Source organism: Alternaria rosae, assembly GCF_020736505.1.
Source record: "Alternaria rosae strain MPI-PUGE-AT-0040 chromosome Unknown BKA58scaffold_10, whole genome shotgun sequence".
NCBI classification, from domain to species: Eukaryota; Fungi; Ascomycota; class Dothideomycetes; order Pleosporales; family Pleosporaceae; genus Alternaria; species Alternaria rosae.
In genome coordinates, this window is record NW_025763579.1 from 1,617,094 (window position 1) to 1,630,219 (window position 13,126).

Sequence of the window (13,126 nt, forward strand, 5' to 3'; positions counted from 1 at the left end):
CGTCAGCGCTATGTATGCTGTATCCCCCGGCAATGCATGTCGTTGCGGCATATGGGAAGCTGCCGTGAAGGAACGACGAGTCGCATCGGCTACTGAAGCCGATCAAGGTCAGCGCTGGGTTCTTGTCCCGATGAGGAAGTTTCTTGTTTTTAATTCCAGATAAGCCTACTCCACAAACTTTTACGCGAAGCGCTCTGGGGAGTGCATAATACGATTTTAGATACATGTTCACGGCACTTGGGGTGGCTAGAACTCGTGTTGCATTTGCTGCATAAATTCTGTTGAATTTGAATAACCAGACAGCTCCTAAGACGACGTGTACTCTCAGCTAAACGATCTTCTTGATGATAATTCCCCGAGGCCCAAACCGTTACATCGCTCGAGTTGCCCACGCCTCCCAATTATCGGCGGCAGAATGGTGATCGACTTCCAGAATATCTGTGTACGGTTGCGTTTCGCGCAACATCATCCTTGTAACGGGAACCGCAACGGGGACGGTGCGACCTAGGATATCCCGTTGCTCGCCGCGGAGGAAGCATTGCTGCGGAAGTGGACGTCGGTGCACTGGGGGGTTTTCTGGGGACTTCAAAGTCGCCACATGACCGATTACCAAGGCATCCAGCTTTGACTCTGGACCTATAAACTCAAAGAATCGGTTTGCGAAGGTTTGCAATTGAAGGACTAATAGTGCAGGGTCCCACTCGTTTTCACTCCGCCCCATTTGCCGAGAGTGTGGTAGGCAGAGGTGGAGCAAGCGTAGTTCTCGGAACTCTCTTAAGAACGTCTACAAGTTGTTAGCTGTCATGCTCGAGGGCCACCGCCACTTCACACAAGGAAAATCTGAACAGGTCTGCAGCCTACAGCAAGATCGAAACATGCACAGTAGATGTACCAAGTCAACGTAAACTCCAGCGTGTTCAGCCTTTTTCCTGAACGAGGTGCGGCTCTGAATCCGATGTTCCACTTACCATAAGAATCGCAAAATTGCCCTCTTCACCCCATAGGCCGCCAAGCATGGCTGCTTCCTCGAAGTACACCGCAAGCTGTTTCACTTGTCGAAAGCGGTCTTGGCTTACGCGGAACAGCATATCTACAGCATCTTGGTTATATCTGCCCCAATTCCACTCACTGGTATGGAAGCTCAGACTTTGTAAATTGTGAGGGGGAATATTGAGCGCCAATAGTAAGTCGAGTAGAGCGATATCGACGTGCGAGACGCGTATATGGAAGCTCTCAAGGGGCTCACAGGCCCTGTATATCCGGATCAAGGCCAATTTCAGAGGAGGGATTTCATCAGAGAGGACATCACCCGCAAGCTCCACAGCGAGGTGTTTTAAACGAAGCCTGTCGTCGTCCTCGATACTTTCAGCAAGCTCCACGAAAACGTCTTGACTTCCCCCGGAGCTTCCGAGAAGCTGCAGTCGCACAAGCCGATGGAAGTTGATAATCATAGACAGTGGTACGAAAGCGTGGGTGAAGGCGAAACTGGTAAGCGTAAGCTCTTCAAGTTTGGGTGTGAATTGGGTGTAGTCGTTCTCCACGCCCATTGCCCAGGTATTCAAGTCCTCATGTGAATCCCAGGAATCCGCTCCTGTCAGCGACAAGGATCTTAAGTTAGCGCCTACAGCTCTAATGTTGTTGAACAAGAGAGCGGTGCTTGTTGGTCCATCGATATAAAGATCGAGGCGTTGCAGACCACAAAATATCCGAGGTAGCACTTTGGGAAATCCGGGATCAGTGTACAAGCGTATTCGAAGGTCTTGTATTTTCGTCTGGTAGTGGCGCAGATGATTTCTAACAACTGGTGGGAGAGGGCGCCGCGAATGGTACCTGATCGCATCAGCTTCCACATCGAGTGCTAGCACACTCAGATAGTAGCTTACCATAAGCGCTCTAATCGATTGTGATGCATGATCTGCAGAAACGAGTAGGCGGCGTTGTCTCTCTCAGACTCGGTCAGGTAGGTAGCATTACTCCGACGGTCCAGAACAGGTGGGCAGATCCGTCCGGTATGTATGGACCAGAGCTCTTCGCCGATAGCTTCGTCTTCGATGATGAGCTCCTTCGTGTGCTGAAGGTGTAGGCCAGCGCCTGCCAGATTGGACTGCTGGAGACGATCCACCGCACGCCGACTCCATAGGCGCAAGACGATACGCCTGTAGAGTAGCGGGTTCGCGAGAACACGCAGAGCTGAGCATGTTCTACACAGCGATGTTAGATCGCTTTTTAGAATTATCTAGCTCAATTAGTATGTGTTTTGAAGCCCTCATGCGGACTAGCGTACGTGATCAACGATCCTCAGTTGAAGCTCTGTCGGAATACCCAATAGATTGGGTGGATATGTGGGTGACTGTCCCGAAAGATCCATCGCATCTGTAGACATCTTGAAGCGTAGACTTTACACAAGGTAGCAGAAATCGAGGTGTCGTGCAGGAGTGTGTTGAGTTCACGAAGAGCGTACGATGGAAGACCGGTAGCGGAGTATGGCCGGGCTTAGGTATTGCCGAAGTCTTACCGAGAGCGATGGCACCGAAGTGAGCACAAAGACGAACCAAGAGCATGAATGCGAAGTTTTACTCTCCTATCTCCCCTCTAGCCAATGACTGTATTGTAGCTCTGCTGAGAAATCGAAGCCAACTTGGAAGGCTTAAAATAAACACGTGGTAGTGAGCAATACCGCATGCTCGAAGTGCGAGCACTGCGTTCACTTCATGAGTGTATCGAGTTTCGGATATCATACAGCAAAAACCAAGTCGATATCCATTGTACGGTCCTGATCATCCAGAAAGCGTGACACGCAGCACACATGCAAAAGAACGTGAACCACATTATAATTTGGACATCGTACTTTATAAGACAATCCCCTGCGACCACCGGAGAAGACACCCTCTAAAGGATGTCTCAAGGCTCTACTCAGCTAACCCTCAGCGCAATCTCACACCCTCATCATTCACGGCCACTCAGGATCCTCCCTCCTCCTAAAGCAAGCCACAAACTTCAACCCCTTATTCCTCTCGACCTTCTTCCCTTCTTCAGTTTCCACCCTCATCGCCTTGACACACTCATCCATGCCCACGCCCTCGACCCCATCCACAGTCTCCCCCTCCTCAAACACCCTCTCCACGCGCTCAAAACACGGATGTCTCTCAAAATGCCCCTTCATCCACTCATGCAGATCCTGCACGTCCGTAATCGTATACACCACCCCACCAGGTCTTAGCACATACGCATACTCCGAGTTTAACGTATAAGACACGATTCGCGCTTTGTGTTTACGTTGTTTGAAATGCGGGTCCGGGAAGCAGAGGAAGATTTTTGATAACTGGTGTTTTTGGAAGAAGTTGGGCAGGAATTTCATGGTGTTGGCGCGGATGCAGGATGTGTTTTGGTAGGCGTTGTTCGAAGCGTTTTGGACGCGTAGGGCGCGGACTTTTTCTTGCACGTATTCTGTTACTGAGGTGCGGATTTCCATGCCTGTATGTCATGTTAGTTTGGTTATACTGTTGTGTCTTGCGTTGCGACTCGGAAAAAGAGGTGGCGACGGAGATGTGTACCTACCGAGTATCAATGTGTCGGGGAACTTGGGTGCGAGTGCGAAGAGTAGGCCTCCGAAGCCGCATCCTATGTCTGCTATTTCGACATTCTTTGATATCGCATTTGCTTCCCGTTGCTCTTCTATGCTCATATCATGTGACTCACTTTGCCCTTCTTCCGTCTCTTTCTTAGGATGTTTGGCGTACATGGGGTATAGACTCGCCCAGTCCATATCTGCGGGGCTCTTGGGGCTGCATCATGTTAGGTCCATCTCTCACAAGAACCCAAACCATCTTACTATGTGAGCGAGTGATCTGAAAAGGGATTCGCATGGGCGCGCTGCCTGTAGAACTTCTTCTTTGGCATTGCGCCCTGCTGCTCCTCCGTCTGCAGCGACTTCTTATACTCCTCGCGCCTTGTGCGCTTTGCTGGCTCGCCTGGCATGGTGATTGTGGTATACGCAATTATCAGATGTGCAAGACAGTTGGGTCAAAGGTAGATGTACAGGTGCTGAGGTAATAGTCGATTAGTTGCGTATCACGAAGCGAGTTTTTCGCTAGCGCCAGGGTCTCTGGTCCACCACATCTGGAGTAACACGGCCGTTCGCGCAACGATCCACTGCTTGTACGACAAAGTTACTACAAAAAGCCCGACGACCTTGGCACCCTGCATACGGTTCGTGGGAAGAAAAATCGATACAAGAAGACAATCCCAGGTGTGCGCCCAAATGCTAATCCTTATCCATATCCAATGCCCAGTCGTTCAGTCATCAACATTATCGGAATTCAATCGCGCCTTGACACCCAAAATCTTGGATGTGTTTCAAATTGAGCTTCTGGAATCTGGGGCATGTCAGCGTATTCCCATCTTGGTCGAGATATTAGACTCACTTCTCGCTCTTAGCGTGGAAGTAGATGCCCTCGATGCCACCCGAGAGCTGGTTGAAGCAGATGTAGTAGAAGCCTTCAAAACTCGCACCATTTATGGTCCTCACTCGGTGATCTGGCACGAGAAAGTACTCCTTCCATCGCATGAACAGGTGCTCCTTCTGGCTCAGGTCTTTCGACACTTGTTCCTGGCGCGAAGAGTACTTAGCAATCGGCTTGTATGCGTCGAACCGCCCCCAGTGTTGCCGGTCGACCTTCTCGTTAGAGCCCCATTCTGGATGTTGTGTAATGAAGGTGTATTTGCTTCCAATGATCTCGCCTTCGAAGTACGTCGTCAGACTCGGATGGTCTTCCGTTAAACCTATGGACGTATTAGTCACAAGCCCTATGCATCGCACTGCGGAGATGTGTGCGCACCTTTGATGCGCAAGTATCCACACATGAAGGACTCGCGCATGTCGACATGTTTTATGTCGACTTCGACGTCATACTGCTGGCGGTCGGAGGTTTGAGTGCCCACGAAGCGACTGCCGGGCCGAAGGAGGGACGAGGATGTATTGGGTAGGAACTGCATCGGCATTAGCAACGTCTACTTTGCGCATTGCTGTGCATGCAAGCTGGTCTGACCTACCCTATGCGCAGGGAATGGGGATGATAGATGGCTGGCGAGTAGCGAAGTTGGCGCAGCGGGAGAAAGCGGCGAGACGTGAGAGGTGCGTTGCTCTTCAGTGCCGTCGTCTGTCGCCGTCATAGGCGTGGGTATGTCTCTACTCGGTGAGTCTCTGTCGGTGCTGGATAGCTTGGTCTGGATATCGTCGGGCGCCTGGGTATGCTCGCGCGAGTTTTGTGGGGACGGAGTGGGCTGCTGCATGGGAACATCTGGCACGGCGCTGGCATTGCTGTCGTGGTGGGCGCCTCGTGTCTCATCCAATTCGTGGGTCGCGATAACGCGCGATTCCTCGGGTGGACAAGTCGGGCGGCCAGCGATGCTCTCGTGCTCCATCGGCGAGACCATGGCTTCATCATCCGGCGTCGGCATGGTCCGAAAGCAGGTGCGACGAGACTACAGCGAAGGTGCGAGGCGATTATGCATGGGAGGGGAGGGGGATGAATGTGCGATTATACAATAGAGCCTTGCGGGAGCCAGAAGCGTGGCGATGGGGAAGAATGCATGCTGGATGGATGACTTGGACTCGGCGGAGGTGTCTAGGCGGTTCAAAGTTAGTGGGTCGCTGAGCTGCACTTACGCGGGGAAACAGCACTAGGCTCACGTGGGATGACATGGGGCCAAACCTAGACACATTGGAACATTCTCTATCTAGGCCGGTCGAATGCATCTGTAAAGTGTATTATTATTTCTTGCCAAGTGAACTATGGTGACCTCCCGAGCCGACCCGTAGGGCCTAGAGATTTTTGGTTTGATGGCCCTATTACTGGGCATCCTTCTCCCATACACCATCGTCCTAGAAGGGATCACGGAGATCAGGTGACACTAGTCACAAGCAGATGTCGTTCCTCCAGTTGACTCCGTACGCCGTTCCTACGTCATTCTACGTCGAGCCGCGGTTGTGCCACATCCCCGTGGCTGTGCGCTGTCGGCAAAAGCAACGCTACTGTGCCTCCATGTGGGCAGCGAGAGGCTTAGATGGGCTTGATCTACAACGCTGTGAGTCTTGATGTTCGACGTGAGCACATTTGATCGCATACCTTGAAGTGCAGGGATATTAAAGAAAAGACCAGAGCCTTGAGATCCTGCACCAGGTAGTAGAAGACGCGAAGGCCCTCTGGATCTGACGAGTCCTGCACATCCTGAAGCGACCCAATTTTCGCAGTCTATCACCGTTAGTCCACAGAAGGCCGTGAAAGATAGACCACCCTACCTCAAAGGAGATGTGCTCGCTGCCTAACCGGATCTCCAACTCTTGACGACCATCTTTGTTTTTCTGAGGCCACTTTGTGTCATCTTCCCTTGGTATGAGTTAGCAGATGATATCTAACTTCCGTTCCCTCACATACTTGAGGATCTCACTGTCCTTGACAATCTTCTTGATCTCGGCTACCAAAGCATCGCTGACACACACTGAACAACGCGTTAGCAACACACTGCGTTAGAGGCAGGAAATGACTTGCTCTCTTTCCGAATGAGTGAATCATTGCGGTAGTTTGAGTTGTTGGCATAACGGGCAGATGCGCTGCGACCATCTCCGAGCACTCGAAAATCAAACTCTATACCAAAGTTAGACTCAAGGTTCTCTTTTCGCAACAGCTTTACGCACCCAAGAACTCGTGTCCGAATCGGCCTTGGTGACCAGAGCTGCGAAAATGTTAGTAATTGCACGTGCTTCGAGGATACCCAGCCTACATACTAGTAACGCAGGTAGAATGGCTCGTTGGTTGTCATGTTTGCGACTACCTATATCGGGCTCTAACGATGCGCGTACAGGAATTCGCAGTGCTTGGGTTGCGCGTGTCGTGGTGTTGATGTACCGTCGCGGCAGAGGGTTGGAGATCTTGGCGTCCAGACCCCTGCAAGCCTAGCGAGGCGGCCTTCGCTGGAGCGACCATTTCTCGAGCAGACACCTGGAGGTAAACAGAGTCCCGTCGAGCATTGCACCCAAATCTCCAACAAGCCACCTCTCCGACCAGGCCACTCCAGTCCTTTCACACTCCCCGCTAGGCTGCAGCTGCGCCAAACCTCACGACTCCCTCCACCGCCCCCGTCGATCGATACACGTAGCCCATCCCACTTATTCTGGACTCCACGGGACATTGAGGGCTGACGGCCACACCGGGAGTCACGTTATCGCAGCTGGACACTGTACACCTCGGGTCAATCGCAACTACCGCATAAACCGGCAGCATGGCGGCGTTTCTCGAGAACTCGTACAGTCTGGTAGGAACACCTGGCAGGTCATGGGTATGGGGAAGCTGACGGGCAACACCAGGTGCACCAGGACAATGCCGCCGACGTACCATCACAGAACGAGCTGAAGAATGCTCTGGAGAAGGGCAGCGATGAGCAGAAGATCGAGACCATGGTGCGCTCTTGCAATGGCACTGCCCCGCCTCGCTGAATGCGACCGTCTGACAGCTCTGCAGAAGAAGATCCTCTCGATTATGCTCAATGGCGACCCCCAGGCTGGCCTACTCATGCACATTATCCGATTCGTCATGCCCAGCAAGTCGAAGCCGCTCAAGAAGCTCATGTACTTCTTCTTCGAGGTCTGCCCCAAGCACGACGCCCAGGGCAAGCTAAGGCAGGAATGGATTCTCGTCTGGTGAGTGCATGGAGGATACCACATGAAGCTCGCTAATTCGGACAGTAATGCGATTCGATTCGACTTGCAGGCGCCCAACGAATACGTACGAGGAAACACATTGCGCTTCGTGTAGGATACTCAAGGACGCCCACCCGAATACTGCTGACAGTCGGTACAGAACCAAGCTACGAGATGCTGAGCTTGTAGAGCCACTGCTACGTACGAGTCTTGCTCACTACACTTACCATCATGATACTGACAATCGCAGAACCGGTGCGCCAATGCCTCACACATCGACACGCGTACGTCCGAAAGAACGCAACCTTCGCAATCGCATCCATCTTCACACATCTTCCCGAGCTCATGCCAGATGCGCCCGACCTTCTGGTGACATTCCTCGACGACGAGAACGATCCAACGTGCAAGCGCAATGCTTTCGCCGCCCTCGTCTCTGTGAGCCACGAGAAGGCTCTCGAATACCTCAGCACTGTTTTCGATGCTATACCCAACCACGAAGAGCTTCTCCTCCTCGCCGAGCTAGAGTTCATCCGCAAAGACGCCATCGTAAACCCATCCAACAAGGCCCGCTATCTCCGCTTGATCTTCGACCTCCTCGAATCGCAGGTATCGACCGTCATCTACGAAGCTGCGCACGCTCTTACCACCCTCACAAGCAACCCGGTCGCAGTCAAAGCAGCTGCTGGAAAATTTGTGGAGCTGGCGATCAAGGAGCCCGATAACAACGTCAAGCTCATCGTCTTGGAGAGGGTTGAGCAGCTGCGACACAAGAATGAGGGAGTCCTTGATGATTTGACTATGGAGGTCCTGCGCGTTTTGTCCAGTACCGACTTGGATGTGCGGAAGAAGTCGCTCAACATTGCCATGGAGATGATTTCAAGCAGGAATGTCGAAGAGGTCGTCCTTCTATTGAAGAAAGAGCTAATGAAGACGGTGGACGAACAATACGAGAAGAATCCCGAATACAGGTCGCTCCTCATCTCCTCAATACACTCCGCCGCCATCAAGTTCCCCGAAGTCGCTGCCAGCGTCGTTGGATCGCTCATGGACTTCATCTCCGATGTCAGCAGCAACGCTTCCGCAGTTGACGTCATTTCTTTCGTTAAGGAAGTCGTTGAGCGCTTCCCTGATCTGAGGGCCTCGATCATCGAGCGACTGGTTTCGACTCTTGGCGAGGTACGTGCTGGCAAGGTTTACAGAGGTGTGCTTTGGATCATTGGAGAGTTCTCTCTGGAAGCGAAGGACATCCGAGACGCATGGAAGGGTATCCGCTCATCACTTGGCGAAATTCCCATACTTGCTTCTGAACAAAGACTGTTGGACGATGCATCAGAGGGTAAGGAGAGCAGTGAGCAAGTCAACGGACACGCAAAGGCGGCAGCTCCATCTGGGTCGAGGAAAGTGCTCGCCGACGGTACCTATGCGACGGAAAGCGCCCTGACTTCCTCCGCTGCTGCCAAGGCGAAACTCGAGGCAGTCAAGAACTCACAGAAGCCTCCACTACGTCAGCTTCTCCTTGATGGCGACTACTACCTTGCTACGGTTTTGTCCAGCACTCTCACCAAGCTCGTCATGCGCCATGGAGAGATCTCAAAAGACGAAGCCCGCACAAATGCCCTCCGCGCCGAGGCCATGCTCATCATGATCTCGATTATTCGTGTTGGCCAATCGCACTTTGTCAAGACTTTCATCGACGAGGACTCCATCGACCGTATCATGTCATGTGTTCGCTCGCTGTCCGAGTTCTCGCAAAGAAAGGAGCTCGAGACTGTATTCTTGGAAGACACCCGAAAATCTTTCCGTACTATGGTCCAAACAGAAGAGAAGAAGCGCGCCGCCAAGGAGGCTTCCGAGCGCGCGAAGTCGGCTGTCAATGTTGATGACTCTTTCAACATCCGCCAACTAAAGAAGAAGGATGCGGACGGTAGCGATGAGATCGAACAAGATCTCGAAAGGGCGACCGGAGGCGACACCGCGACTGAGGATCTCACATCCAAGCTCAGCCGCGTCGTGCAGCTTACTGGTTTCTCCGACTCGGTATACGCAGAAGCATACGTCAAGGTACGTCAACACGAACTGATTGGAAACATCTACTAACTTTGCTAGGTCCATCAATTCGATATTGTCCTTGATGTTCTGCTCGTGAATCAAACGACTGAGACATTGCAAAATCTCACGATCGAATTCGCGACTCTTGGTGATCTCAAGGTAGTAGAGCGCCCGTCAACACAGAACGTTGGTCCCCACGACTTTATCAACATCCAAGCGACAATCAAGGGTAGGGCTTTCCTGTTTGCACTTTTCGGTCCGCATACTTACTTTTACAGTGTCATCCACGGATACCGGTGTCATCTTCGGAAACATCATCTACGAAGGGTAGGTCATCCGCAACAATACTCTGCAACAATTGCTAATATCCTGCAGTGAGAAGGGTGTTGACTCAAATGTTGTTATCCTCAACGATGTCCACGTCGACATTATGGACTACATCAAGCCCGCGCAATGCACAGAGACGCAATTCCGGACAATGTGGACCGAGTTCGAATGGGAGAACAAGGTCAACATTAACTCCAAGGCCAAGACGTTGCGCGATTTCTTGAAGCAACTCATGGCATGCACGAACATGAGCTGCTTGACTCCAGAGGCGTCAATGAAGGGCGACTGCCAGTTCTTGTCAGCGAACCTGTACGCTAGGAGTGTATTTGGTAAGTCTTCAAACTCACTTTGCATTAACAATACTGATAGAAAGCAGGTGAGGACGCTCTCGCCAATCTGAGTATCGAAAAGGAAGGTGACAATGGCCCTATTACTGGGTTTGTACGCATAAGAAGTCGCTCCCAAGGCTTGGCGTTGAGCCTGGGGTCGTTGAAGGGCCTGAACAAGGTCGGGGTAGCATGATTTGTCGGCTAATAAGCACTGTCACACGTCCGGGGTAGCGGGGGATGGGCGTTCCTACTAAGAAACGGTAGCAAAAGGAAGGTTGGTTGCTTCCTTCGTCTACAGGTCTTCGCGTACGACGCGTTGGGTCGATAGACATGTGGGTAGGATGGATGAATGTTAGTGTAGCATTGCCGTATCAAAGACATAAGAGTTCAAAATCATCACCTAGTCTCACTGTAAGCATACTCAAGTACACCCGTGAACAGTAGCCTCGTGTCACGTTCTTGGCTGGTTCGTGACTGCCCAGGTGAGATGCCTCGGTTGGCGAGCGGTGCAGGGTCCAACGGGAATGTTTCCTTTTTGTTTAGCACCAACGATCCGCCAGGATCCGCGCCCTTGCGACAGGGACGGTACCCATGAGCGTGACTTGACCGTCGTCAGCGTGCCTCTTGCTCTGGTCTAGTCTTGAACTGACTCCTGGTCTCGCCCTCTCCACAGCATGCTACGCGTCCCTTCCGCGACATCTCGTTAATTATGGCTTCGCTGGCGGGCTCCGACGATCCCTTTAGAGACCCTCTGCTCACCAACAACGCCGCTCTTTCGCAGCCGTCGCACGACTCGGCACCCACCCAGGAGCAAATGAATGTTCCCGACACGCTCGCTGTGGGCAGAAACGCCTCCCTGACCCTTGGAACCGACTCCTTGGTCGTACTAGGTGGGGAGATCATTCGCACATCACAGCGGCGCAAGGCTCACACAGCACAGACGAAGCGCTCCTAGATAGCAAAAGCGCCAGCTGCTGCGGCCTGTCTCTTGCTGGCAGTAAGTACTGACATGGCGACTAGGTAGCAACATCCGCTTACGCGACGCAGAGAACAAATCCATTCGTTCCATACCCTTTTACAACATCCTCTGGGCCGAGCACTCAGAGGACGGCCACATCACCGTCCAATATGCGCAGAACACATCGAAGAAGGCCGTTCGCCCCGCCATCATCAGCTATTCCCTGGACAAACCAGACAGTCGTTTAACGGAGGCATGGATAGAGAAGTTGCTGGATCGCGCATACGGAGCGTCGCAACGGCGCAAACGAATCAAGGTGCTCGTCAATCCGTTTGGAGGCCAGGGCGGCGCAGTCAAGACATACCACAAGTTTATTGCGCCCATCCTGGCTGCTGCACGATGTGAGCTCGACGTAGAGAAGACACAGCACAACGGCCACGGCGTGGAGATCGCGCAGAACATGGACATCGAGGCATACGATGTAGTCGCCTGCTGCTCTGGAGACGGCATACCACACGAAGTCTGGAACGGGCTGGGCAAGAGGAGCGACGCAGCTCGGGCGCTCCAGAAAGTAGCCGTTGCACAGCTCCCCTGTGGTTCAGGCAACGCCATGAGCCTCAACTTCAACGGCACCGACGACCCCAGTCTCGCCGCTCTCGCCGTCGTCAAGGGCCTCCGCACACCCCTCGATCTCTCCTCGATAACCCAGGGCGACCGCCGCACACTGTCCTTCCTCTCCCAATCCGTCGGCATAGTAGCCGAAACAGACCTCGCGACAGAACACCTGCGCTGGATGGGTAGCGCACGCTTCACCTGGGGTTTCCTCGTGCGCCTATTCAAAAAGACATGCTACCCCGCCGACATTGCCGTAAAAGTCGAATACGACTCCAAGACCGCCGTCCGCGAAGCCTACCGCGCCGAATGCGCAAAACCACCTCGCAGCACCGACGACCGCATCCTCCCCGCCCCGGACGCCGGTCTCCCCGAACTGAAATACGGCACAGCGACCGACCCCCTCCCCTCAGGCTGGGAACTAATTCCCCACGACCACCTCGGCAACTTCTACGCCGGAAACATTGCCTACATGTCCCCCGACGCAAATTTCTTCCCCGCTTCCCTGCCCTCCGATGGCTGTCTCGACCTCGTCCGTATCCGCGGCGATATCGCGAGGCATACTGCTGTGAAGACGTTGCTGGCGGTGGAGAACCACAGTTTCTTTGACCTGGAACATGTGGATTACCAGAAGGTTAGTGCATATAGGATTATTCCCAAGGGCCAGCAAGATGGGTATATTAGTATTGATGGGGAGAGGGTGCCATTTGAGGGGTTCCAGGTTGAGGTGCATAGGGGATTGGGGACAGTGTTGAGTAAGAATGGGCATTTGTGTGAGGCTCGGGGTGTTTGAGGTGTATAAGCCGGGGACGATGAATAATTCTTGTGCGGATATTTGTAAAAGGCGTTTGTCTTAGGATACCAATTTTGTTTTTTAGCTGGAGTTATGAAGTTTGGCCTGTTGTTCTTCGAAAATGGCTTTCCTCGTGTGGTTTCGATCAATTCGCGATTCTTGCCATCTCAACCTAACTGCGCCGTTCATATGTTAGATACTCCCATCTTACTAGAACAATCCACTCTTTGACGTGTTCAGGATTCCATGATTCCACATCGTTTTTCCAAACTCCCCATGGAATTGAAGTTCCTATCCAAATCCCCAGATATGACTCACATCCCCATCCACGCCTATCAGATTTTCCCCATCGCCCCCGT

General features: G+C 52.6%; 7 protein-coding genes across 7 annotated transcripts; 2 read left to right on the forward strand and 5 right to left on the reverse strand.

The window, feature by feature from the left end:
- Nucleotides 1-370: 370 nt before the first annotated feature.
- BKA58DRAFT_323459 (uncharacterized protein) lies at nt 371-1,547 on the reverse strand (the record flags this gene model as incomplete). Its single annotated transcript, XM_046167915.1, has 2 exons — nt 371-784; nt 969-1,547. The coding sequence occupies 2 exons, from the start codon at nt 1,545-1,547 to the stop codon at nt 371-373; spliced, it is 993 nt and encodes a 330-aa protein (XP_046021625.1).
- A 332-nt stretch (nt 1,548-1,879) lies between these two features.
- On the reverse strand, nt 1,880-2,383 carry BKA58DRAFT_323263 (uncharacterized protein; the record flags this gene model as incomplete). Its single annotated transcript, XM_046167905.1, has 2 exons — nt 1,880-2,236; nt 2,285-2,383. The coding sequence occupies 2 exons, from the start codon at nt 2,381-2,383 to the stop codon at nt 1,880-1,882; spliced, it is 456 nt and encodes a 151-aa protein (XP_046021626.1).
- Nucleotides 2,384-2,813: 430 nt separating this feature from the next.
- BKA58DRAFT_346678 (putative methyltransferase-domain-containing protein) lies at nt 2,814-4,036 on the reverse strand. The gene is made up of 3 exons (XM_046168436.1): nt 3,833-4,036; nt 3,559-3,785; nt 2,814-3,474 (listed from the first exon to the last, which is right to left on the reverse strand). The coding sequence occupies exons 1-3, from the start codon at nt 3,976-3,978 to the stop codon at nt 2,951-2,953; spliced, it is 897 nt and encodes a 298-aa protein (XP_046021627.1). The 5' UTR covers nt 3,979-4,036; the 3' UTR covers nt 2,814-2,950.
- On the reverse strand, nt 4,037-5,724 carry BKA58DRAFT_432190 (vacuolar import and degradation protein-domain-containing protein). The gene is made up of 4 exons (XM_046173119.1): nt 5,053-5,724; nt 4,839-4,989; nt 4,425-4,782; nt 4,037-4,376 (listed from the first exon to the last, which is right to left on the reverse strand). The coding sequence occupies exons 1-4, from the start codon at nt 5,458-5,460 to the stop codon at nt 4,310-4,312; spliced, it is 984 nt and encodes a 327-aa protein (XP_046021628.1). The 5' UTR covers nt 5,461-5,724; the 3' UTR covers nt 4,037-4,309.
- BKA58DRAFT_393022 (Mago nashi protein) lies at nt 5,710-6,894 on the reverse strand. The gene is made up of 7 exons (XM_046171056.1): nt 6,788-6,894; nt 6,698-6,735; nt 6,552-6,647; nt 6,438-6,501; nt 6,302-6,389; nt 6,129-6,254; nt 5,710-6,077 (listed from the first exon to the last, which is right to left on the reverse strand). The coding sequence occupies exons 1-7, from the start codon at nt 6,820-6,822 to the stop codon at nt 6,063-6,065; spliced, it is 462 nt and encodes a 153-aa protein (XP_046021629.1). The 5' UTR covers nt 6,823-6,894; the 3' UTR covers nt 5,710-6,062.
- A 108-nt stretch (nt 6,895-7,002) lies between these two features.
- On the forward strand, nt 7,003-10,974 carry BKA58DRAFT_393024 (coatomer subunit beta). The gene is made up of 10 exons (XM_046171057.1): nt 7,003-7,314; nt 7,367-7,459; nt 7,521-7,699; nt 7,745-7,810; nt 7,860-7,900; nt 7,950-9,760; nt 9,806-9,977; nt 10,027-10,075; nt 10,124-10,404; nt 10,452-10,974. Exons 1-10 carry the CDS (start codon nt 7,282-7,284, stop codon nt 10,595-10,597), a joined length of 2,871 nt encoding a protein of 956 aa, XP_046021630.1. The 5' UTR covers nt 7,003-7,281; the 3' UTR covers nt 10,598-10,974.
- BKA58DRAFT_393027 (sphingoid long chain base kinase-like protein) lies at nt 10,959-13,033 on the forward strand. The gene is made up of 3 exons (XM_046171058.1): nt 10,959-11,294; nt 11,345-11,401; nt 11,452-13,033. The coding sequence occupies exons 1-3, from the start codon at nt 11,114-11,116 to the stop codon at nt 12,765-12,767; spliced, it is 1,554 nt and encodes a 517-aa protein (XP_046021631.1). The 5' UTR covers nt 10,959-11,113; the 3' UTR covers nt 12,768-13,033.
- The last annotated feature ends 93 nt before the right edge of the window (nt 13,034-13,126 follow it).

Bases quoted from the DNA above. Each gene is read 5' to 3' on its own strand.
- BKA58DRAFT_346678 (XM_046168436.1), bottom strand. From the start codon at position 3,978: ATGCCAGGCGAGCCAGCAAAGCGCACAAGGCGCGAGGAGTATAAGAAG. The intron at 3,786-3,832 runs GTAAGATGGTTT...AACATGATGCAG, and splicing joins TCAGATCACTCGCTCACATA to CCCCAAGAGCCCCGCAGATA. The intron at 3,475-3,558 runs GTAGGTACACAT...CATGACATACAG, and splicing joins CCCCGACACATTGATACTCG to GCATGGAAATCCGCACCTCA.
- BKA58DRAFT_432190 (XM_046173119.1), bottom strand. From the start codon at position 5,460: ATGCCGACGCCGGATGATGAAGCCATGGTCTCGCCGATGGAGCACGAG. The intron at 4,990-5,052 runs GTAGGTCAGACC...ATGCCGATGCAG, and splicing joins CCCCATTCCCTGCGCATAGG to TTCCTACCCAATACATCCTC. The intron at 4,783-4,838 runs GTGCGCACACAT...ATACGTCCATAG, and splicing joins TGGATACTTGCGCATCAAAG to GTTTAACGGAAGACCATCCG.
- BKA58DRAFT_393022 (XM_046171056.1), bottom strand. From the start codon at position 6,822: ATGACAACCAACGAGCCATTCTACCTGCGTTACTA. The intron at 6,502-6,551 runs GCAAGTCATTTC...CGCGTTGTTCAG, and splicing joins TTCACTCATTCGGAAAGAGA to TGTGTGTCAGCGATGCTTTG. The intron at 6,390-6,437 runs GTATGTGAGGGA...ACTCATACCAAG, and splicing joins AAGGACAGTGAGATCCTCAA to GGAAGATGACACAAAGTGGC.
- BKA58DRAFT_393024 (XM_046171057.1), top strand. From the start codon at position 7,282: ATGGCGGCGTTTCTCGAGAACTCGTACAGTCTG. The intron at 7,700-7,744 runs GTGAGTGCATGG...TAATTCGGACAG, and splicing joins CAGGAATGGATTCTCGTCTG to TAATGCGATTCGATTCGACT. The intron at 7,901-7,949 runs GTACGAGTCTTG...TGACAATCGCAG, and splicing joins GCTTGTAGAGCCACTGCTAC to AACCGGTGCGCCAATGCCTC.
- BKA58DRAFT_393027 (XM_046171058.1), top strand. From the start codon at position 11,114: ATGGCTTCGCTGGCGGGCTCCGACGATCCCTTTAGAGACCCTCTGCTC. The intron at 11,295-11,344 runs GTGGGGAGATCA...CACACAGCACAG, and splicing joins CGACTCCTTGGTCGTACTAG to ACGAAGCGCTCCTAGATAGC. The intron at 11,402-11,451 runs GTAAGTACTGAC...TACGCGACGCAG, and splicing joins CGGCCTGTCTCTTGCTGGCA to AGAACAAATCCATTCGTTCC.